This window comes from Mauremys mutica, chromosome 6 (assembly GCF_020497125.1).
Source record: "Mauremys mutica isolate MM-2020 ecotype Southern chromosome 6, ASM2049712v1, whole genome shotgun sequence".
In the NCBI taxonomy this organism is placed as follows: Eukaryota; Metazoa; Chordata; order Testudines; family Geoemydidae; genus Mauremys; species Mauremys mutica.
In genome coordinates, this window is record NC_059077.1 from 131,085,766 (window position 1) to 131,108,780 (window position 23,015).

A 23,015-nucleotide genomic window follows, 5' to 3' on the forward strand; every position below is an offset into this window, starting at 1 on the left:
GAGCATCCTTCTACCATTCGACATAGCCAATCTCCTTCTCAGCAAATCTCCTGCTGCTTTACTATTTGGCAGATGACAGGTTCTCCACTGATCACTGCAAGCCATGGCAGGTCACTAAAAGAATTCCTTTGGCGGGGGCATTGTTATTAGGGATTGTCAATATGGCATTTTTATACCTTTAGAACGTGATATTTCACAACATTCCTGTGCTGAGCATTAAGGGCCGCCTCTGCCATTGTATATGACTACCAGGCTCCAGCACACACCCCTTACTACATATTGCTCTCTTTCTAGTACACATTGTGAATCACACTGTAATCTCCCACCCTTTCCCTGTCTTGTCTGTTTAGATTGTGAGCTTCTCATGGATGGGGATTGTCTCTTACTGGGTCTCTAAAGCGCCCAGCATGAGGAGGCCTTCAGGCATTACTGTAATAATAATAATTCTGTAGCCTGGTGCTCAGCTCAGTGTGGGATCCAAAGCACATGAAAGAAGCATTCCCAGAGTTAATTTCCCATCATTGCCTCCTGTTTAGGGTTACAGATCCAGAGACGGCTATTCTTGGCTTAGCACCAGTCAGGAGATGCTGGTTCTATTCCCAGAACAGTCAGATTCCTTGTGACCAAGTCACTTTGCCTGTCGCTGCTAAATTCGACCTAAACTCATAGTGTAGACCAGGGCTCAGTTTCTCCATTTGGTGATAACTCTTCCTGGTTCTCCCAGGGCTCGTTTGGGAAGCTTAATGCATTAACGTGCTTTGCGGCCGTTGGCTGGAAGGTGTCATTATTTCGAACAGTTGTCTGTATTTAGTTTAGTGTGTGTTCAGGAATGCTGTTGTGCCGGACTGTTTGAAATTATGGAAGTCACAACTCATTTATTCTTTTAATGTATCTTTTACATGCCTCATTCCTCACTCCCGACTCCATGCCGTCCCTCGCTAGAGCTGGTGCAGAAATGTGTTATATTCTGCCTGCATGGCCCAGCTGCGGCCAGGAGTCTCAGCCAAGGAGTATGCTAGCAGCTCTGCCCTGAGCCTTGTTTACGGTGCACTGAGGCATAGGGAGGGAGAAACAAGGCATGTACGTACAGACCAAGTTACCGCAACTCGGTGTTCCTAGTGGACAGGTGTCCGTACCACAAGGATAACTTTGGGGCCGAGCCTCAGGAGGTCGGAGTGGAAATCATGGCCCCAGTGAAGTCAATAGGAGTTTTGTCATTGACAGCAGCCCTGAGTTCTGTCCCCAGCGCCACCATTGGCCAGCCATGTGACACTGGGCAAGTCACTGAGGCCAAAACCACCAGACCACAGAGGCAGAGAGGAGTAATTCATGAATGGGTGATGTGCCCAGCCCTCTGCCCGCTTCAGCCTTTCACACAGGGTTAATGGGGGTCTTGTGCTGGACCCTGCGCTGAAGGGAACTGTGCCCTCCTTTCTGCAAACAGCCTTCAGCCCATGGAGTCACGCTGGGTGTGTCTGCACTGCAGTTAGACGCCTGCAGCTGGCCTCTTGGGACGGTCCCATCTTGCAGGGTCCTAGAGCCCAGACTCCAGACCAAGCCTGAACATCACAATGAAACAGCCCCTTTGCTCGAGGCAGCCGGCATGGGCCAGCCAGCCGCAGGTGTCTAACTGCGGGGCAGACACACCCTGTGGCTGGCATTATTCCCTGCAGTGAGTGCTTGGCCCTGTCAGACAGGAACGTTCCTGGTCCCTGACGGGCTGGCTGAAACCCATTAGGCCTCAATCCTGCCAGGTGCCAAGCACTCCCACCCCACTCCAACAGAGCCCGGGAACTCATTCCTGACTGAGCCTCTCCCTGCCCTCATCGTGACCGCTCGCCCCCTGAGCGCTCCGAGTGCGTTCCCGTACTGTCAGATCCAGGCCAGGGTGCATCGCCTCTCGCAGGATCTGGCCCTTCCACAGGAGAGGAGCTGATGAGAAGAGCCACAGGCGAGCACCTACTGCAGATTGTCAGATAGTGATCCCTGGCTCTTCTCACTAGTAGCTCTCAAAGCACTTTGTAGAGGAGGTCAGCGTCATTACCCCCATATTACAGATGGGAAGTAAGAACGGCTACACTGGGTCAGACCAAAGGTCCATCTAGCCCAGTATCCTGTCTACCGACAGTGGCCAATGCCAGGTGCCTGTTCTGTTCCCTTTGAGGCAATCAGCGAGTGATCCATCCCCTGTTGTCCACTCCTAGCTTTGGCAGCCAGAGGCAAGGGACACCCAGAGCATGGGATTACATCCCTGACCACCTGGCTAATAGCCCCTGATGAACTCCCCTCCATGAATTTCTCATTCTTTTTTGAATGCAGTTCAGAGAGGCTTCCCCCGGGTCACCCAGCAGATTAGAATTCAGGTCTGATGAGTCCCAGGCCACTAGGCCACAATGAATACTCAGTGTAGGCAAAACTGGATGAACCTTGGGATTCATGAATACCTGGCAGCTCTCCAAGTACAGATGAGCAACGAATACATGAGCCTTCAAATAGCAGCAAATTCAGCTCTGAGGGAGGTAAAGCCACGTGTCCAGGCCCACTCGGAGCCGAGGGAGCCAAGCGTGGGACTCACAGACAAGGGACGGGAAAGACAGAATGACACCCTGCCAATCCAACAGGCTTTGGGTTAACAGCCTGCAGGCTTTCCAACTAGCTGCTCTGCGAAGATTTAATGGGAGACAATGTTCTGGATGCAGCACCCGCTGCTGCCCTGTGGGAGCTATTGTCCGAGAAGCTGAGCATGCCCAGTCCATGCCCAAAGCCCGTCTGCTTTCATTAAAGTGTTATCTGCAGCATGAGGGATGCGATCACTTGCCCCTTATCTGCAGCTTCTAGGGCACTGCTGTCCCGGGTGTTATTTACATGATAGCTCGCTGTCTGGCTGAGGTGACTCCCTTCCACTAGCAGGCCCCACCCCAGGGTGCTCCCGCTCGACTCACCTTGCTGTGTCCCTGTCATCGCCAGGGCTAGTCTTCAGTCATGACACCACATTGACCATTGGTCTGTTCTTGTAGGGGCCATCACGCACCGCCTGAGAGACCGAGAGCTGCTGCGGAAGAGGAAAGCAGAGGCACAGGAGAAAGATACTGCCCAGTGGGTTCTGGGGTAAATCATACTTACACCCAGGGGAATTTCGTCATAGCGACAGGGAAGCACCCCTTGTACACAGGGAACGGCCATGCACTACACTGTGACTCGGTCTATGTGCTCACATGGGGTGGGTGGAAGAAGAACCCCTCTGCACTGTTATGGGGAGTCCCCTCTGGCAGAGCGGGAAGTGGGCAGAGCCGGGGGTCCGATCCAGCATGGCTGACCTGGTGCTGAGTGTGAGAGAGACCAGCCCCTGCTGAGATCCGCGGGGCTGTCACTCTGCTCCAAGGGCTGCTTGTGGGATGATGCCGCCTACGCACCAGCCCGGCTCAGGGAAGGGCCCAGTGGCCAAGTCTAGCCCTGTCCCTTTGCACATGTGCAGTGGTAAGTGCAATGAACGCCGCTACGCACTACTGCCCAGGGGAGGAGCCATGGATCCAAAGCTTCCGCTGGTCAAACATTCACACACGTCCTGGTGAGCTCAGGGATCACTGAGAGCACGTGGGAGAAACCAACCCACTGCCCAAGGCAGCCATGAGGTTTTACCCAGCATGCCGCACGCAATGGGCTATTCTGCAGGGGGTGGCCGGCTCAATACTAGCCCCAGGCTCCCTCATGCAGACACATCCCTCCGCCAGCCCCAGTCCCCTGCCAGCCCCCAGCTAGGACTTGATACACAGTAGCCTCCTCATCTGCCCTCTAGTTCCCACTGACCCAGACACCCCAGCACCATCCCCACCTCCTCTGGTGCCCCAGACACCCTCCAGCCTCCCCACCCCTCCACCTGCCCCAGCCTCAGAGCTGCCAAGTGGTGTGCAGCTCCATGCCCTATCTCCCACCGCTGCTCCAGGCAGAGTGAATTGACCATAAGATGGCAGTTATTGTGATACACGGATTGTGCGTATGCAAAGTAGCTCATTAAATAATTTGCATAAACTGTCAGACATGGAGCCACACAAAACTTGGCAGCTGTGAGAGACCTTGGGCAGGGAGAGGGAATTGTGATTCGGGGTGGGCGTGTGTCATGCTGCCTCTCAGAGCTGCTCCTGCTCCCTTGCTCTGGCCTGGGCCATCTAGCCCTACCTCCGGTGACCACAACATCACAGCTCAGGGCACCTGCACCCACTGTAGCTCCCAGCTTCCCAGCCATCCTTCTCCCTCCTGACCAGACTGCACAGCTCTCTGCCTACACTGGGAGATCCCCAGCAGTCTGGCTGCCTACGCAGCCGGCTTGACTTTTCTCCTCAGAGACAGCAAATGGTAATTGCCACAGTTAAGTTACTACACGGCTCTGCCTAAGCAAGCACATTTATTCTTAAGGTGAAAGCATTCCAGGGAAAAGAGGCAAAGAATCTCCACACATGCCAGTGAGCTCACCAGAGATCACCCTGACTCCAGCTAGTCCTTCAAACCCCACTGGCTGGTTTTCCTGCAGTCACAACTTCACCCCAGCTTCAGTTCAGAACAAGCCCTCTCAGTCTCATGCCGTCTCAGGAGGCTAAATTCCTTCCAACTCTTCCCTAAGGATTGGGGTGGCCCCTGGGACCAGAGGGCCAGTCTGTTTGCTGGACAGGAAGAAGGCCCTGAGTCAGTTTAAACTCAGGATAGTTAACCCGAAATCCTTTCTTTGGTGGCAGGTCCCTGGAGAATCCAGCTTGAACCAGTATACGTGAGCCTCTCTGCAGGTGGTGGTACCTCTCCGGAGGCGTGACTTTGCCCACTCACCTGCTGGCAAGACAGTTGGCTTTAGGCATGAGCCCCTATTACCCAGGCAAGCTCAGAAGTCACCAGCTGTAAGGGATAGCTCAGTGGTTTGAGAATTGGCCTGCTAAACCCAGGGTTGTGAGTTCAATCCCTGAGGGGGCCACTTAGGGATCAGGGGCAAAAATTGGTCCTGCTAGTGAAGGCAGGGGGCTGGACTCAATGACCTTTCAAGGTCCCTTCCAGTTCTAGGAGATTGGTATATCTCCAATTATTACCTTTATGTTGGCCGTGGTGCATTATTTTCCCAGGCAGTGATTTCTCTCCCAGAATAGCAAGTTTGTCCATATCTATGTTACAAAGGGGAGAGGCACTAATGCCCAGACCAGGTCTAACTACAGACTTGTGCCAGCGTCGCTGTACGTGTGATCTGTGATGGATGCAGCTGTGCCAGCCAAAGCCCCTAGTGCAGCCAGCTCTAGCAGCGGAACTGTACTTTTGCCAGTGGAGTTTAGTTTGCTTGGGCTGGGCTGGGCTGGGCTGGCGGAGAAGTGAGCACACAAGGGGAGAAGAGGAGTGGCTGGAATAAGCTACACCAGCACTAGTGCTGAGCTCTACTGGCTTGGTTGTGCCCTCAGTGGGAGTTCTTTGCCAGTAGAGCTCAGCAGAACAGCTACACTGACAAAGCTCTCTTTGCGTCGGGGAATCCAACACCCAGCTCACACTGAAAGTGCCTGGCAGCCTTTGTGCCTGGCCGGGCTGTCCCCGGTTCACGGCGCTGTGTGAGATGCTGTCATGTTCCGACAGAGCGCGAGGTACGAGCAAAGGGCCAAAGAGGGGCCGAGGAGCTGGGAGAAGAAGAGGGCGACAGCAGGGTACAGAGCCAGAGCCTCAGCCTGAAGTGCAAGAGGAGGTGGAGAAGGAGCCCCCAGAGAAAGCACAGGCCTCTCCAGGGCACCATGAGGAGGAGCCCGCCCTGTCTGTGGCTCAAGAGCTGTTTGGTGGGACTCAGCAGGAGGTGGTGGAGGATACTCTGCATCCAGCAGGTAAGCGGTTAGAGACCCTCGGAGATCAGAGCATATTCCCAGAGAACTCTCCCCTGGGTGCATCCTTGGGGAGGAGAGGAACTGCCCAGCCAGGCAGTGGAGCCGTGACTGGCTAGCTGCAGAGCCTCTTCCTCGCTCAAGCCTGCATTTGTACACAGCAGCGACAGATACAGCAACCTCCTGGCACCCCGCTTGCTGAGCCAGTCTGTTCCAAACGGCAACCCCTGGGAAGGGACTCAGGGACCCGCCGCTGAATTGCTGCCGATTGTGGTAGAGCTGCGCCCCTCCGCTTTGCGCGCCCGAGGCCAGTGCCTCACTCGCCTCGCCCTTGTTACGGCCCTGCCAAAGCTTCTCCCCATGGGTGCCCCATGGGACAGCTACAGAGATAACAGGGTCCCTGTATTACCTGGGCCTCTTCCTGGCTCGCAAGGAACTCACTGGGACTTAGTGCTATCGACATCAGGCCGTTCATGTTTATTCCACAGGGGGCTACCTGGAGATTAGGCTGATATTCCTAGAGGTGGCTATGGGATTTGGGTGCCATTTCCCATTGACATTGATGGAAATTGAACATCCACCTCCCCTGGAGGCTTTGAAACCATCCCCTTAGGGCCAGTGTGTCAGAGGTGCTGGGTGCCTGCTACGCCCATTGACCTCCATTGGAGTCCAGAAACCCTGAGGCCCCAATCCTGCATCAAGATCCCATGTGCAGGGCCCCACTGACCTCCCAGGTCTCTGTTTGGGGGCAGTGCTCCCCCCTGCAGAGTTCATTGCAGGCTGGGCCTGTGCACATGATCCTTCGATACAAAGGAAATGTCTGTGTGACCAGAGGCCAGTATCTTATTTGCTACTGCTACGCAGGGTCACCCAGCCCACACCTTAAAAATCCTGAGTCAGGCCCCCCCAAATCAGTGCACGTAGAAACACAAGGTGTCATGGGATCCACTCACCCTTGCAGAGCCTCCACCACTTTGCTATGGGAATTAGCGGGTTTCAGAGCTGATACTCCCTCCTGTTGGTTCCTTGGCCCGTGGTCCCCCTCTTTCTCTAGCACACAGTGTGCGGCTTCTTCAGGACTCAGTCTTCCGGTCAGGTCACTATAGTCCCCCTGTTCCAGGGTAACAAAAGCTCTGCAGACAACAGTCCTAGGCAGTCAGAGCTCCACTGCCTGGTCCGTGCCACTTCCCTAGTGGCTGGTAGGGGAACCTGGGCCCACCCACTTCTCCAGGTTCCAGCCCAGGGACACTACCTGCGACTGTGGTCTGCCTTCCCTCAGGCCCTGTTGCTCTTTTCCTGAACACCTTCCTACCTCTGAGCTCGACTTGCTGGTTCCCCCGCTCTCTGGGTTTGCCAGTCCAAACCCCCTCCTCCCAGGCAGTAACTGTAGACTACACTCCACAGAGCCAAACACACATACCTTAACCTTCTCCCAGGGCAGGACTGCAGACGACTTTCTCCATAGCCCCCTTTCTGCTGCCAACTTCCTGGCTTTATTAACCCGGCCCAGCTCCTCCCCCAGCAGGACTTCCTCAGCAATTAGACTTTAGCAATCCCTGGCTCTCTCCAGGGGCAAGTTTTGGCCTAATTTACCCCTTCTGGCTTTGCGTGTGGAGGACACCCCCTCACAAAGAGCTAGGACCCTTTCCTTTTTTTTTTTTCTTTTTTTTTTTTTTAAATAAAAGCCAAGATTCTCAAGTGATCACGATTCCAGCGGCTGGGGAGTTAAGGAAAATTCTGTGACACTCAACATGGAAATGGGTTTTCCCTTTCTCTTTTACAGAGCATGGGGAAGAACCAAAGTCAGAAGAAGCAGGAACATCAGAGGCTTTGAATATCCCTCTGGAAAATGACCATACAGATAATGGATACTACCCCTCAGTTTTATTTTGATCTTTTTTTCCTTCCCATTGCTTTGGGCAAAGTCCAGCCACTGTAGAATGATTTAGATCTGCTATTCCCGTGTGAGCAATAAAAACTAAACACTTGCACCATCGTCTCCCATCACGGCTATTTTGCCTACCTGGGAATACTGGGGAAATCTGTTCATTCCCCCTCCCCTTACCCCCCAGCCAAAAAAAATATTATCCCTGTAAATCTCAGCAGCTGCATGCTCAGGACTATAGCACAGACCTTGGGCATTCGCTTCCAGCCCCCTCCCTTCCCCCGATCCCCCTGCTGCTCTTCCCCAGCAGCCCCTACACCCGCTGAAGTCCGCAGGTTTCCATGGCAGAGCCCATTTCTGGATTGGGCCTTGCAACATAGACTTAGATCGCAGGCCGCACTGAAGAGCCAGCTCTTTATCCAGCTTTCCAGCCGCTGCTGAACATGTAACTACAGCGTAGCTTCACGTGATGCTCCCAGACAGACCCAGGGAGAGGCGCGTGCCGGCGTTTAATGGACTGTCCCGCCAGCTGTGGTATTTCTCTCTAGCGGTGATGAATCTTAGGCCTTTCCAAAGCCTCTTCACTTTGATCTGTATTTTGTATTTTTCCTTTGTGGCCCCTCATCTGCTCCCCGCAGCCCCTTCGCAGACCACGAGGGAGGGAATCTGTGTCGAGCTTTCACCTTTCACTTGTCAAACTCACTCAGACACTCCCTCTTTAGCTGCTTTGCATAAACCGGGCACCTTGGACGTGGCTTCCTGTGCCGACAGCGCTGGGAGCACACAGGTAAGGCCAGGGAAAGGATAAGGAATGCACAATGCTGTGTTTCTAGCCAACCAAAACTGAAACTGTCCTTTAATCAGTGTCTGGATCACAGGGAGGATGTCGCTTCCCCCCACCGAGCATTTTGCTGGGCACATATCTCCACATCCCATGGCTAAAGACAGCCATGGATCCCATGCTTACTGCTGTGCTGAAGAAGGCTAGAGGCTGGCAATTTCTTATTCCAGGCCTACGTGTTATAACGGGGATAAAGGGTTGTCCAGGCAGGGTGGTCAGTGCCTTGCAGGACTGAGCCCAGAATGGACTCAACTAAGTGGATGCTGCAGAATGGGCCCCGTTCTCAGGGGTGCTGAGCTCCATTGGCTTAAACAAGAGTTGTAGGTTCTCAGCATCTCTGAAATCAGGCATTGGGGCCAAATTCTTCATACTTGGGTGCCCAGAGATAGCCAGGTTGAGGGCCTCCTCCAGCTCCCACTGAACTCGACGGAAAGTCTTCTCCTGAGCTCCGTGGATACTGGCCTCATTTTCAGAGATGGGAGCCTCTGCAGCCACATTGAGTTGCTCAGGAACTGTGGGGTCTCAGCATGTCTGGAACTGGGCTGGGTTTATAGGGGCACCTACCTGTAGGCCTGTCAGTGCCTTAGTGAGACTGCAACTCCGTAGCCAAACGATGTGTTCAGAAGGCCAAGGAGATTTTGGCTAAAATACATGTCAGCTCTGGATACTGTTACAAACTCATTTGCACACAGACTCTGGTGTGAGCGAGTGGCCAGTTAACAGTGCATTACAAGGGCAGGCTACAATGTGCTGTGTGCCCCGGGCTAGCCCCACCAATCTCTCCTGCCCCTCTCCTGAGTCTGTCTCTGTGCCAAGCTCAAGCCTCCCTTCTGGTCCCTGCCAGCTCCAGGGCTCGGTGGATGTCTAGGACGCCTAGCTTTGCTTCTGACCAGATGGACCCCTTAGCCCCTGCCACTCCAGTGTGCCGGCCCTTGGCTCCCCATGGCAGGTGGAGCCATGTAGGGTTGGTCCAAGATCCCTCTACCCTGGCAGTACAAAGAGATCTTAGTGGGCCCAGAGGATCGACTCCATACGCCCGGCAGCCTAGTGATTAGCCCGGATCAGGCCCTTGCATTCAGCTTAGCAGAACTATGGCCTGTTTCCAGTGGGCGTGGATCTTTTACTAAATTAATCAAAACATTTGCTGTGCCAGGAGACCTAGTCATGTAAATGTGTTTCCTTCTATGTCTCGCTCTGCCCTATCGCACTGCCAGCGACTGCTTTACAATCCCCTGGCTACTGAACTCCAGTGTGACAATATTGCCACAGGTGCTAGGGTGGAGTCGACAAGAAGTTTGAAAGCAGAAGCCAAGTGGCTGTTCCTGATAATTTCCAACTGAAAGCTCCCACTTTGCCATTACAGCCCTGAGTGCAGTAGATGGCTAGCCACAGAGTGCGCTTAGAAAGGAGCACACTTTCCCCTTGGCACACTGCCTTATTCATGGAGTCGCCTGATGAGATAAGCGAGGATTGTACCAGAGTTATCTGTAAGAGTCAGATGCATCAGGTTTCTTTCCACCTAGCCTAGGACAATATTTTTGCCTTCACATGTGTGCCCAAATCTGATGGGAGCTAGGCTGTGCAATGCAGGACACCGGTCTCTTGCATTTGCTATATCAGGGATATTTTTTCATAAAACTCCGTTGAAAATGCCAAGAAGCCATTACCTAGCACAGCCCTGATGTCAGACACCCCCTGAGAGCTTTCTGACGTCCCTGCAGGGTGCATAGGAACACACTTCTCCACGAGAGTGATTAAAATGAGAGCGCTACAGAGAGAGAGAGACGTCACTAAATACAACAGCCCCAGTCCTACTGTGCCATGTAGGTCCCACAGTGCCAGGTAGAGTTCAGCTGGCCTGGGCTGCATGGCTCGGGGGTTGTACCAGGCTGGCACTAGTATAAGATCTGGAACTGTTACCCTTAATCATTGGTTCTCTCCCAGCCCAGGTATGTGGCGACAGAGCTACGCTGCTAGGAGCTGGCTGTTTGGCAGCTTGTGTGACGTGCGTTAGTGGTGTGGTGCCATGTTGCTTGTGGACAGATGGCTCCGCGGAGCAGAGGCCCAAGGCAGGATCACAAGGCTGCTGCGCTCCCCATGAGAGGGGCTCCCTTCATCTCAGACTGGGTGCCAAGCACTGGGGGCAATGCCCTGGCCATGCTGTACCTGTGCAGAGCTGGAGAGACCGGAGCAGTAGTGACACTGAATCTGCTATCAGCAAAACAGGTGCTTTAGTACCCAGGCCAAGCCTGGGTTGCTGTGAGCAGTGTGTTCCCAGGCAGGAGCTAAGGTTACTAGGGGAGGAAAGTCCATGTCACCAGGGACACTGGAGGCAAGGGGAATCCTATTCGAACAGGAAAGCAAAATCCCACTGCTGGCACTGAGACATCCTCCGACCCAGAAAGCTGTGCAGCCCCAGGCTGTTCCCAGGGGTGAGACAGTGAAAGCAAGTCAGTACCTTGGCTCCCACGGCAAAGACTGGAGACAGGATTTGGAAAAGCTCACAGAGCTCCTTCAAACCCAGCTCATGTCAGCTTTTCGCTGGAAAGCCATCCCCCTGCCAGCCCAGAACGCTCGCCTTCCCCGAGGTACAGGCAGCCTGGCTGAGCTGGAGGCCACACCCGCGCCGGCCCAGAACACTCGCCTTCCCCGAGGTACAGGCAGCCTGGCTGAGCTGGAGGCCACACCCGCGCCGGCCCAGAACACTCGCCCTCCCCGAGATACAGGCAGCCCGGCTGAGCTGGAGGTCACCCCCTGCCGGCCCAGAACGCTCGCCTTCCCCGAGGTACAGGCAGCCCAACTGAGCTGGAGGCCACACCCGCGCCGGCCCAGAACACTCGCCTTCCCCGAGGTACAGGCAGCCTGGCTGAGCTGGAGGTCACCCCCTGCCGGCCCAGAACGCTCGCCTTCCCCGAGGTACAGGCAGTCTGGCTGAGCTGGAGGCCACTCCCTGCCGGCCCAGAACGCTCGCCTTCCCCGAGGTACAGGCAGTCTGGCTGAGCTGGAGGCCACTCCCTGCCGGCCCAGAACGCTCGCCTTCCCCGAGCTACAGGCAGTCTGGCTGAGCTGGAGGCCACTCCCTGCCGGCCCAGAACGCTCGCCTTCCCCGAGCTACAGGCAGCCCGGCTGAGCTGGAGGTCACCCCCTGCCGGCCCAGAACGCTCGCCTTCCCCGAGGTACAGGCAGCCCAACTGAGCTGGAGGCCACACCCGTGCCGGCCCAGAACACTCGCCTTCCCTGAGGTACAGGCAGCCTGGCTGAGCTGGAGGTCACCCGCTGCCGGCCCAGAACACTCGCCTTCCCCGATGTACAGACAGCCCGGCTGAGCTGGAGGCCACACCCGCGCCGGCCCAGAGTACAGAGCAATTTCAAATTGACTTTTCTACTATGCCATAGTTACCATTTTTAGTGTACTGCACTAGAATTCGCCTAGGCACAAGCAACATAAACTATCAACTATTTTTTTAACTAATGAAATCATTGTCTAAACCATAAATACTTTCAAAGAGCTGTTCCTTAGTCACCACGAGCATTGTTAGTAACAGAGACCAAGATTTTCAAAGCTAGGCTCCTAAATCCATAGTCAGGTCTGACTCGCACGAGTGCTGAGCATCCATTAGATGCTGTTAATATCTGTAAGCAGAGTCAGGATGAGCGCTACCCTGACATTTGGTGGTGAATTATGGTGAGTGTGGAAAAGAATTTCAGGAGCTGATCTTGTTTTCATAGGCACACCCACCCTGCCTGGCATAGCCCACGGCAGCCCAAAATGGTCACTTTGATAGCTGTGGGTTCCTCAATTTCTCCGTTATTGGGGCAGGAGGAATAAAGTGTTGTTAGCCTGATTATGTGAATGAGGGACTATGAACCTGTTTTATGACAGAGGATCTCACCATCAATGAAGTAGCACTCGCTAGACAAGGGACATGGGTTCCAAAACCCAGTGAATTGAGAGTAGTTGGGGACTGGTGTGTGTATCTGATGGTCTGGGTCCCCCTTTGAGAGTCTAGAACACCAAATGCATCTTCTTCTCTCTCCACTGTTGAAGAGAAGAGAAGAGAAGAGAAGAGCTAATTTTGATTCTATTAGGAATCCATCTAGAGGCTGCTGAGCTGAATTCATTTTGGGCCAATGGTGCACCAGCACTGGGGCTCCCCTACTACAAGCTGAAATCACTAAAAGAGCTAAACTGACTGAGCTGAGTCCTGAAGATATATGGCTAAGCAGCTGGCAGAGCGGAGCAGTTTGCAGCACGGTTGGAGCAGCCCATGGAACAGTGAGCGGAGCAGTTTGCGGGGACGGCTGGAGCGGCTCACGGGTCGGCTGGAGGAGCGGCCCAGCTGGTGGAGTGGAGCAGGTTGTGGTGAAGGCTGCAGCAGAACCCCATGGAGAGGCAGGGCAGTTGGCCCCAGCCCACGTAAGGTGCCTCCTTAACACCCTGTGTGCCCCCCCATTTCCACCCAGGCTGGGGGGGCGGGGTAAACTCTGCAGATAAACTTTTGAACTCTGGGGCGGCACTGACCAGGGACAGAGACTTTTGGGTTGTTGGACTTTGGGGTGATTGGACTTAAGACCCTGAGGGGAAAAAGACACTGCCAAAACTTACTTGGCGGGTCTTTTGCTCATGGTTTGTGTTATGAATCCTGTTTGTGGTGTTTCCCCAATATGATGCCACATTGTTTCCCTCTTTTATTAAAAGGATTTTGCTTCACTCAGACTCCGTGCTTGCGAGTGGGGAAGTATTGCCTCCTAGAGGTACCCAGGGGTGGTGGTAGGTAATTGTCCCAGGTCACTGGGTGGGGGCTCGAGCTGGTTTTGCATTGCGTTATTGAAACAGAACCCCTGGATACTGAACCCGGCCCTTGTTGCTGCCAACTCAGAGGGGCAGAAGGGTGACATATCAATGAAGTGCCACACTTTCAACAATGAAATCTCTTACTTAGGTCTGAATACGGACTTGGAAGACAAACTAATGCGCATTAGGTGCCTAAATACATTTGAGGATCTGGGCCTAACATTGCAAATCTTGGCCATACTCAAATTCATTCACTTAAGAGGGAAATGAGTCAAAATGGTGAATTTAAATCTTTTTACACTCCGTGTTTTAGGTCCCCTCCAGCAGTGAGACCTGTGCCTACGTGGATATCATTGCAGGATAGAGGATTTCATGGCTGTAATTAAATTATTTACTAGTTCCATACCAGACAGTTTTAGGAAGTGACAGAACACATATTGTCCTTTGATTATCTGTCATGAGGAAGCCTTTTCTCTTAACTGTTATATTAATTATTAACAATGATTTATAGTCTGGCTCTAAAATGTTCACCTCCTATGTAGGTTGTGTGGACAACTGCTTTCACCTAGTCAGTAAACAGGATTATCTTGCTTAGGCTTATTCTGACATGTCGCTACAAAATGTTTGTTGATTTTCCGTTCAGAGAATCCTCATGAATCTAGCTGTAAACGCTGGGTCAAACAAAGAGTGATCGGGCTGTAAGCAAACACAAAGAGAACAATGGCAAAGGCAAAGAGACTGGAGTTTGTAATTTGATACAGTTCAAAATTTCCCCGCTCCTTAAAAGTCCCTTCTGAAAGTCAGCAGCATGTCCAGGATCAGACATCAGGAATTCATCCTCCCCATTACTTCACACCTCTCGTGCTCCACGGCGGGTCAGTGAGTGACACAAGCCATCAAAGCGGGTGACAAGTGCCCAAGAGTGGAATACCTTGCTTTTACTCAAATAGTATTTTGAATGACAAAACCTGTCTGCAGGATGTTCGCTCACTGTGAATTAAATAAGCCATTTTAAAAGAAAGTGAACAGGGGAAAATGCACCACACGCAACTATTAGCCCCTCCTCAGGCATCGGCAGGGTTTAGACTGTCATGTCCTAGCACAGACCTCTGTGACTTGAGCTGAAGGAGCCACTTGTTTCTAGTCCGGGTCACTCCCTAGAGGGGGAGTGCACACGCTTTGCCAGTGGGTTGATTTAAAGACCCTGGGGCTCCCAGCCACAGCCGGTGCACCAGGGACTTTAAATTTTGAGAGGCCCCGCCTCTTCCAGTTGAGGCCACGCCCTCTCAGGACTCCCGCAGTACCGGTAAGTCCTGTAAGTTACTTTCACCCCGGCAAGAGGGGAGTGTGGGGTGGGCACAGATGCGGCAGAGTGCTCAGGGCCGTGATGCACTGTACCTGGGGGTTCTGATCGATGTGAGTGGCAGAGGGGATAGACTGGGGCACACGCCATTGCCTGGTGCCTTCACCAGCCTGCCCCTGGAGCGGGGCTAAGTGTGTGCACACATGGAGCCTCCAGAGACCGATGGGTGGAGCGCGGAGTCGGTGAGAGGGGCAGATATGCACCAGGTCACTGGGGGCCTCATCACCTCTCTCCCAGCCTCAGATCCCCAAAGCCCCAGGGCAGGAGGCGGTGGTGGCACATGCGGGCTCTAGTTGTCTCTAGACGATAGTGAGCGGAGAGGTGCCACATGACAGCCCTGGCCAGAATCCAAACTGCAGGCAGCCCCCCAAAACCTCCCGTCCCACTGAGCATGCAACCCCCGTCACCCCTGCTTCACCCACAGGCCCCTCCTCCTGCCCCCAGTGTCTCTGTGCTCTCAGGGGTCATGGCACTCAAGCTAGGGAGCTCCAGCACAAGCAGCTACCAGCACAGGCTCCTCCGTCCAGCCCAGCGCCCCCACTCCGAGAGCCCACGGGCTGGAACCACTGCAGGAGGGCAGCAGAGAAGCCCCATCTCCTGAGACTCTAGCCCGTGGGGTGCAGAGAGGAGGACACGGCCCAGGGATGGACTCTTACTCTGCCGCCCTGCCCAAGAGGGTGGGGCTGATAAAGGCACTAGGCTGGTGTCCAGCCTGGTTACAGCCGAAGGGACAGGCAGCTCAGGCCTGCACAGGGGCACAGTGAGCTCAGCAGCAGCAGCTAGAAGTGGGAGGTGGAATGCACATGGCTGCGTGCGCCCACACACACACACACACGTGCATCCCCCTGGCCAAGCTGTTCAAAAGTGACTGGTGGTTTGGGGTGCCACTTCCTGACAGTCACCTGAAAGGCGTTGGTCTCCCCAGGGCTGAAACAAGCTCTCGCTCTTCCCCGTGGCAGGAGGCTGGGGTTTGGAATCAGGCTGCTGCCGCCAGCTTGCTAAAGTGGGTGGGACAGGGATTTGCCATGCTCCCTCCCTCCCACCCCATTCCTAGCACCTTCCATGGTACAGCCCTGCTGAGAACACAGCTTCCATAATCCTAATGCCGGAACGGCCCGCTCAAGTCTCGCTGCCCAATTCCCTCCCACACAAAGGCTTGGCCCTTCCTGGGGCAAACAAGGGCAGCTCAAGGACTGGGCTGAGAGAGGATCGTTTGAGGACATGCAGGCAGCCTTTGCGGCAGTAAAATCCCACAGCAGAACTACCTCCCGACAGGACACTTTCCATTGCATCCGGCTGGACGCACTGGCTGCTCCCGAACTGCCCGGCTCCCTTCTGGATTAACTGCTGTGTGCAGTCTGGAGGTGCTTTGGTACGACTCATGTCACATGGCACGCCTGGCCCTTCAAAGGTCTGTCTCTTGCAGAATTGCATAATACTGGGCAGCGCTATGGGTGACAGCCACTCCAGCACCTTGCTCTGAATTAGTGAATGCATTTGGCACCCGTGCCAGCAGCGACACCTAGTGGAAACATCAATAATTGTGATCGTACGTACGCATGTTTGAGTTCATATAACTAAAACACCGTGTTTGCCAACAACCTTGCAGTAGCTATTGGCAGGATGCAGCCATCCCCTAAAGACCTACTCAGAGCACAGCTCGCCATAGTATTTGATGCTGTGCGCGATCTGGGCAATGTGAATGTTCCTAGTATTCTGCGGCTTTCGCTAGCTGTGCCCATATTTTGAGGTGGGGTAGGGGGATGGGGCATTTGCTCATACTTAAGGGCGGTCTCACCAATCTACGTGGTCCATGTGCTGCATTTTATGCCAGCTTGGTTCTGCTCCTGGTATGGCACGTTGAGTCTTCGCAGTGAACTCAGCTCCCACGAAAGCTTATGCCCAAATCAATCTGTCAGTCTCCAAGGTGCCACCAGACTCCTCATTGTTTTTGTGGATACAGACTAACACGGCTCCCCCTGATACTGGAGCTACACTAACTACGCTGCTGGCCCCCCCATGCTGCGCTCCCTCGCCGGCTGCTGGCTGGCCCCTTCACGCTGCTCCCACCAGCGCCGCTCCACCGCTCTGGCTACAAGGGAGCAGGGAAGGCTGAGCGGCTGCTGCTGTGATCAGTGGACGGAGGAAGCACATGTGATGTGATAGCAGCCCCCGCCCTGGGCCGTGACCCTTCACCAGTCAGGCCACTAGCTGACAGGGCACATCCGCTGCCCCCCTGCCCCCTCTCTGGGCAGCCTGCGGGGGCTGGTGGAGAGGGGCCCTGGGAGCACATACAGTGTGGTGCGGGGTGAGTGTGCTGCCGACAGCAATTCTAGGCCCCAGGGCAGATCAGTCATGGGGCCCCCTGCCCCCTCCATTCATCAGGGCCACAAGCCCCCCGCCCAGAGAAGCCCCGCGCGCTGCTTCCCCCACCCCCCACCAGAGGAGCCCTGGGCTGGCCACAGTCCCATCCCCCACCTGCCCAGAGGAGCCCCAGGGCAGCCGTGCCGACCCAACCTGCTCTGGAAAAAGCTGCAGTGTCTCTTGATTCAAAGACACTTTTGATTCACCAAGGGCAAGTCACGCCTGACCAACCTGATTGCCTTCTATGATGAGATAACCGGCTCTGTGGATGAGGGGAAAGCAGTGGACGTGCTATTTCTGGACTTTAGCAAAGCTTTTGATACAGTCTCCCACAGTATTCTTGCCAGCAAGTTAAAGAAGTATGGGCTGGATGAATGGATTCTAAGGTGGATAGAAAGCTGACTAGATTCTCAGGCTCAACGGGTAGTGATCAATGGCTCCATGTCTAGCTGGCAGCTGGTATCAAGCGGAGTCGCCCCATGGATCGGTCCTGGGGCTGGTTTTGTTCAATATCTTTATTGATTATCTGGATGATGGGATTAATTGCACCCTCAGAAAGTTTGCAGATGACACTAAGCTGGGGGGAGAGGTAGATATGCTGGAGGGTAGGGATAGGGTCCAGACAAATTGGAGGATTGGGCCAAAAGAAATCTGATGAGGTTCAACAAGGACAAGTGCAGAGTCCTGCACTTAGGAAGGAAGAATCCCATGCACCGCTACAGGCTGGAGCAGCAGTTCTGGAGAAAAGGACCTAGTGATTACAGTGGACGAGAAGCTGGATATGAGTCAGCAGTGGGCCCTTGTTGCCAAGAAGGCCAATGGCATATTGGGCTGCATTAGTAGGAGCATTGTCAACAGATCGAGGGAAGTGATTATTCCCCTCTATTCAGCACGGGTGAGGCCACACCTGGAGTAATGCATCCAGTTTTGGTCCCCCCACTACAGAAACGATGTGGACAAATTGGAGAGAGTCCAGTGGAGGGCAATGAAAATTATTAGGGGGCTTTGGCACATGACATATGAGGAGAGGCTGAGGGAACTGGGGTTATTTAGTCTGCAGAAGAGAAAAGTGAGGGAGGGGGGATTTGATAGCAGCCTTCAACTACCTGAAGGGGGGTTCCAAAGAGGATGGATCTAGGCTGTTCTCAGTGGTAGCAGATGACAGAACAAGGAGCAATGGTCTCAAGTTGCAGTAGGGGAGGTTTAGGTTGGATATTAGGAAACACTATTTCACTAGGAGGGTGGTGAAGCACTGGAATGGGTTACCTAGGGACGTGTGGAATCTCCATCCTTAGAGGTTTTTAAGGCCCAGCTTGACAAAGCCCTGGTTGGGATGATTTAGTTGGGGATTGGTCCTGCTTTGAGCAGGGGGTGGGACTAGATACCTCCTGAGGTCCCTTCCAACCCTGATATTGGTATGCCCCATGCAGGTTCTGGGGCAGCTGAGGCAGTGGTATTTCCTACTCCGCTGCTTCAGCCATCCCAGAACCTGCATGGGGCATATCAAAGCATCTTTGAATCAAGAGACGCTTTTTCCCAGAACAGGCAGAGCTACCATGGCAGCAGCCAGGGCCCCCGGGCCCTTTTAAATCACCTGGGCCCCTGGGCAATTGCCCCCTCTGCCCCGCACCCTATAGGCAGGCCTGGCCAGCAGGGAGAAGAGGACCCCTCCCCCAGAGCTCACTCCTGCTGGTGGGGAGAAGGCTGGGGGGAATTCCTCCTCTGGCCCCAGCCCTGAGGCAGCCTGCCTGCACCCCAAACTCCTCATTCCCCCCCCCCGCCACATTGTGCAACGTAGGGAAACTGTTAAACGCTTTCTGTTTCCAGTCCATTTTTACATTATTTTCAAAAATATATATAAGCTTACAAAGCAGGTGGGGGGCGGGACTTGGACCCTTTCTCGGCACCGCCAAAAATGATACAAAACTTGGTGCCCGTGGCTGTGTAAAGGAGGCGGGGCACTAACCGCTTGGGTGCCTCCAAGCGGCAGGGTGCAGTACACAGGCCTTTCTCACCCTGGTGCCCCCTGAAGGCTGCTAGCCGACCCTGGCTGGTATTCAGCAGCTTAGCCCTCTGGCTGAGTGAACCCCCCCCCCCCCCCAGGGCACTACAGAGTCCAAGAGAGAACCAGTCTATTTGTCATTGCTAGCATCATCCGGATCTAGGCCCTTGAAATTCAGCTCTTTGTTCAGGCTCCCAAATAAGCCCTGTCCCATTCTTGGGGTTGACACCACTTTGCCGTGGCTGGTAGGGGAGTTCCAGCCACCATGCACTGCCATCTCCATCCCTTTGCTACTGTATCCCGGGGCCTCTTCCTACCAGCCCTTTTATCGCCAGACCAGCACCCCCAGCTCGTTCTCTCTCTGCACGCCCAGCTGTGTAAGTCCAGCCAGCCGGCCGGCCGCGAGCTCGCTCGCCTCCCCCTTCCTAGAGAGCCGCCCCCTTGGCATCCTCTGGCGCCAGCTGGGAACTGACCTGCTGCAGCCAGGCAGCTCCTCTTATCTGGTCCAGCCGGGCCCTGATTGGCTGTTGCTAGCCCCTCTAGCCCTTGGAAGACCAGATCTCTCTGATTTCCAAAATGGCTGCTCTGGAGAGTCCTCTCTAGGCAAGCTTGGAGGACCCACCTTCACTGCTCTTTTCCTCTCTGCTTGCTGCTTCTTGGGGTTGAATGCCATAGGCCCGCAGGGATGTCATGACCCACAGGCCTCGAACCCGGGTCCACAGGCACAGCCATGCTGGAACCCTCCACTTGGCCACCTCCTGACCCAGGACCTATGAATCCCAGCCCCAGTTTGAGGCTCCACCTCCAACACCCCAGTGCCAGCATCCCAGAGCAGTTGCTTGGCCTGCTGGTCCTACTTAAGCCAGCAGCAGGAACAGGAAACTGTCTGAACAACTGGGATCCACTCTGTTCTGGACTGTAGACCTTATGTCTCCTGTGCCTGGCTGCACAGACATGCCGACGGACAGCGTAGATTGGAATAACACCTAGAGCCCAGGAAGCACTGAGGGCTCAAATGCCTCCACCTTCCTGCTCTCAGCATCCCACGGATGTCACTAGGAGTGGTGCTGGGCTCCATTTCTCTGTCCTCTCAAAGAGAGCTCTAGGGAGGACAACCACATCCCGTCTCCTTATTGCACTGCCCCAGCAGAAACTCAGGCAAGGGCTGGTACAAAAACTCCTTCGGGGTGACGTGCATGCTGAGGGACAGGAGGAGGCTGTACATGTCCTAGGCCCTTGCACAAGATGTGCTGAGAGTAGGAAGGCTCCTTGTCCTCTCCTGTCCTGCACATGTGGGCCAGGGGCAGAGACGGTCTGGCCATAAGTGTGTGGAGTTTTCTAAACTCTTTGACTCAGTGCGTGAGGTCTCAGCCCTGCCAGCCAGCACAGGTGGGGGGAGGCACAAAGCTGGCTCCAAGCCACTTTTGGAGCTTCCCAGTCTTGAGGCCATTTTGTGCTGCACAAGCAGAGCAGCCTCGGGGCTGCTCTGCATTATAGTACTTGCCAGTGGCCTGCAGTATGCCGGGCCTGGGGAGGGAGTGTAGGATTTGCTACAGCAGCTTTATGCCACCTGGAGATTTCCCCATGCCAGGGGAATCCTCAGCCTCAGCTGTCTGTTTTGGTCAGGTCTGTGTCACGTGATGTAATGAAATTTTTGCAGACAAATGCACAAGGACTCTGTGTATTTGTACAAACAATAGGAAGTGGAGATCAGTGAGGGTCTGTTGTGCTTTGCTGGCTAATCCAGTCTTCTCTTTATGCACGTCTGCATCATAGTCACCACCCTCACTGCCTTGCTGCTCAGGCATTTGTTAATTGGAAGGTTTTCTCTTAATACAAACCACAAACCAAGTCAAGACGAAGCTGCTAGCTAATCATGTATTCTCTGGCTCGCTATTTTAGCCCACAGCCATCAGATGGCACTAGTAGAACACTCAGTGAGCACTAACCCTGTCTTACTAGGGCCGGGTCTACACCTAAAACTTAGGTCAACTTAGCTATGTCCTTCACCCCCTTGAGAAATGTAGACAAGCCAACCTAAGCCCCAGTGTAGACACAATTAAGTCAATGGAGGAATTCTTACATTGACCTTGCTATTGCCTCTTCAGGGGTGGATTCACTACAGTGATGCAACCCCCCCGTCTGTCGCTGTAGTAAGGGTCTGCACTACAGTGCTCCTGCAGCGCATCCCTGGAACACTTTGGAAGAGGACTGCAGAATATCTCTGTGATACCTCCCAGGGTCCCCAGGGATGCGAGGCACCAGGCCACTACCTGCCCTTAGCGGGAAGCAGTCTTGTCTGTGCCTACTGTGGTTCAGCTCCCTGAAACCACCAGCCTCTGTCCTCACAAGCCTGGCTCCCAGATCTCTGCAGGCCGCACTGTCTCCATGCAGACTAACACTAGGTACACACCAATCCGAGTCCTCAGAGCACTCCCTGCAGGCCCTGGCCTGTCAGTGGACACTCACAGTAATTACCAGGGAAGCTGTGCCCAAAAAGACAGTGTGCACACAGCTTGACTGGTACAACTCAGGGTTGGTACAACCCTTTATAACAGCACAGCACTGGAATCTGCTTATAGTGAAAACAACTATGAGTTTATTAACAAAGATTAAGGTTTAAGAGCTACTGAGAAAGGATAATGAGTGGAAAGAGAAGTGGTTCCACATATAACACAAAATGGAAAATGCAGTCCTACATCTATTACTAATGGTATCTGTCATAACTATGAGGGGAGGGGTAACAGCCCTCCTGTGTACAATACTATAAAATCCCTCCTGGCCAGAGGCACCAAAATCCTTTTACCTGCAAAGGGTTAAGAAGCTCAGGTAACCTGGCTGACACCTGACCCAAAGGACCATAAGGGGACAAGAGACTTTCAAATCTTGGTGTGGGGGGAGGCTTGTGTCTGTGCTCTTTGTTTTGGGGGTTGTTCGCTCTTGGGACTAAGAGGGACCAAACATCAATCCAGGCTCTCCAAATCTTCTGAACAAGTCTCTGATATTTCAAAATTGTAAGTAACAGTCAGGCCAGGCGGGTTAGTTTATCTTTGTTTTTCTCAACTTGTGAATGTTCCCTTGCTAGAGGGTTTATCCCTGTTTTGTTGTAACTTTGAACCTAAGGCTAGAGGGGGTTCCTCTGGGCTCTTTGAATCTGATTACCCTGTAAAGTTATTTTCCATCCTGATTTTACAGAGATGATTTTTACCTTTTCTTTTTAATAACACCCTTCTTTTAAGAACCCGACTGATTTTTCCATTGTCCAAAGATCCAAGGGTTTGGGTCTTTGATCACGTTGTAACCAATTGGTTAGGAGATTATTCTCAAACCTCCCCAGGAAAGAGGATGTAAGGGCTTGGGGGGATATTTTGGGGGAAGAGGAACTCCAAGTGGTCCTTTCCCTGTTTCTTGTTAAAGCACTTGGTGGTGGCAGCGTACTAGGTTTTAACCTAAGCTGGTAGGAATAAGCTTAGGGGGCTTTCATGCGGGTCCCCACATCTGTACCCTAGAGTTCAGCATGGGGAAGGAACCTTGACAACATCATTCCTATTTTATAAAGTAGATTTTCTCCCAAGGATTCAGGTTTTGACAGCTGATTTTCAGTCAAAATTAGGATCCAAGTTTTCATTAATATCCCCATGTCCTACAAAAGGCTTTTTGCTTCTCCTCTGCACTAGATTTATGGCTTATTACAACAATCTCTAACCCATTACCCCCACTTTTTGTCCTATGGCTGCACAGGCATTAATGGGCCACTCTACCTTGAATGGTCCCTTCAAATATGTGCTAACTACTCATGCTAACCAATGTGTTCCACTGGCATTTAGCTGTGATGTTCAGGGTACCTTTCCCTGACCTGCGGAAGAGCTTCATGTGTCTCAAAAGCTTGTCTCTCTCACCAACAGAAGTTGGTCCAATAAACGATATT

At 53.5% G+C, this 23,015-nt stretch overlaps 1 protein-coding gene across 6 annotated transcripts in view; it reads left to right on the forward strand.

The window, feature by feature from the left end:
• HEMGN (hemogen) overlaps positions 1-7,848 on the forward strand; it is a 36,826-nt gene extending 28,978 nt beyond the window's left edge. For 2 of the 6 annotated variants that reach the window (XM_045020332.1, XM_045020335.1), the window contains exons 2-4: positions 3,018-3,108; positions 5,602-5,840; positions 7,621-7,848. In XM_045020332.1, the coding sequence (XP_044876267.1) occupies positions 3,018-3,108; positions 5,602-5,840; positions 7,621-7,730 (440 nt within the window). In that variant the 3' untranslated portion in view covers positions 7,731-7,848. The remainder of the gene's footprint in view (positions 1-3,017; positions 3,109-5,601; positions 5,841-7,620) is intronic. The other 4 variants (XM_045020334.1, XM_045020336.1, XM_045020330.1 and 1 more) reach the window with 3 other exon arrangements.
• The last annotated feature ends 15,167 nt before the right edge of the window (positions 7,849-23,015 follow it).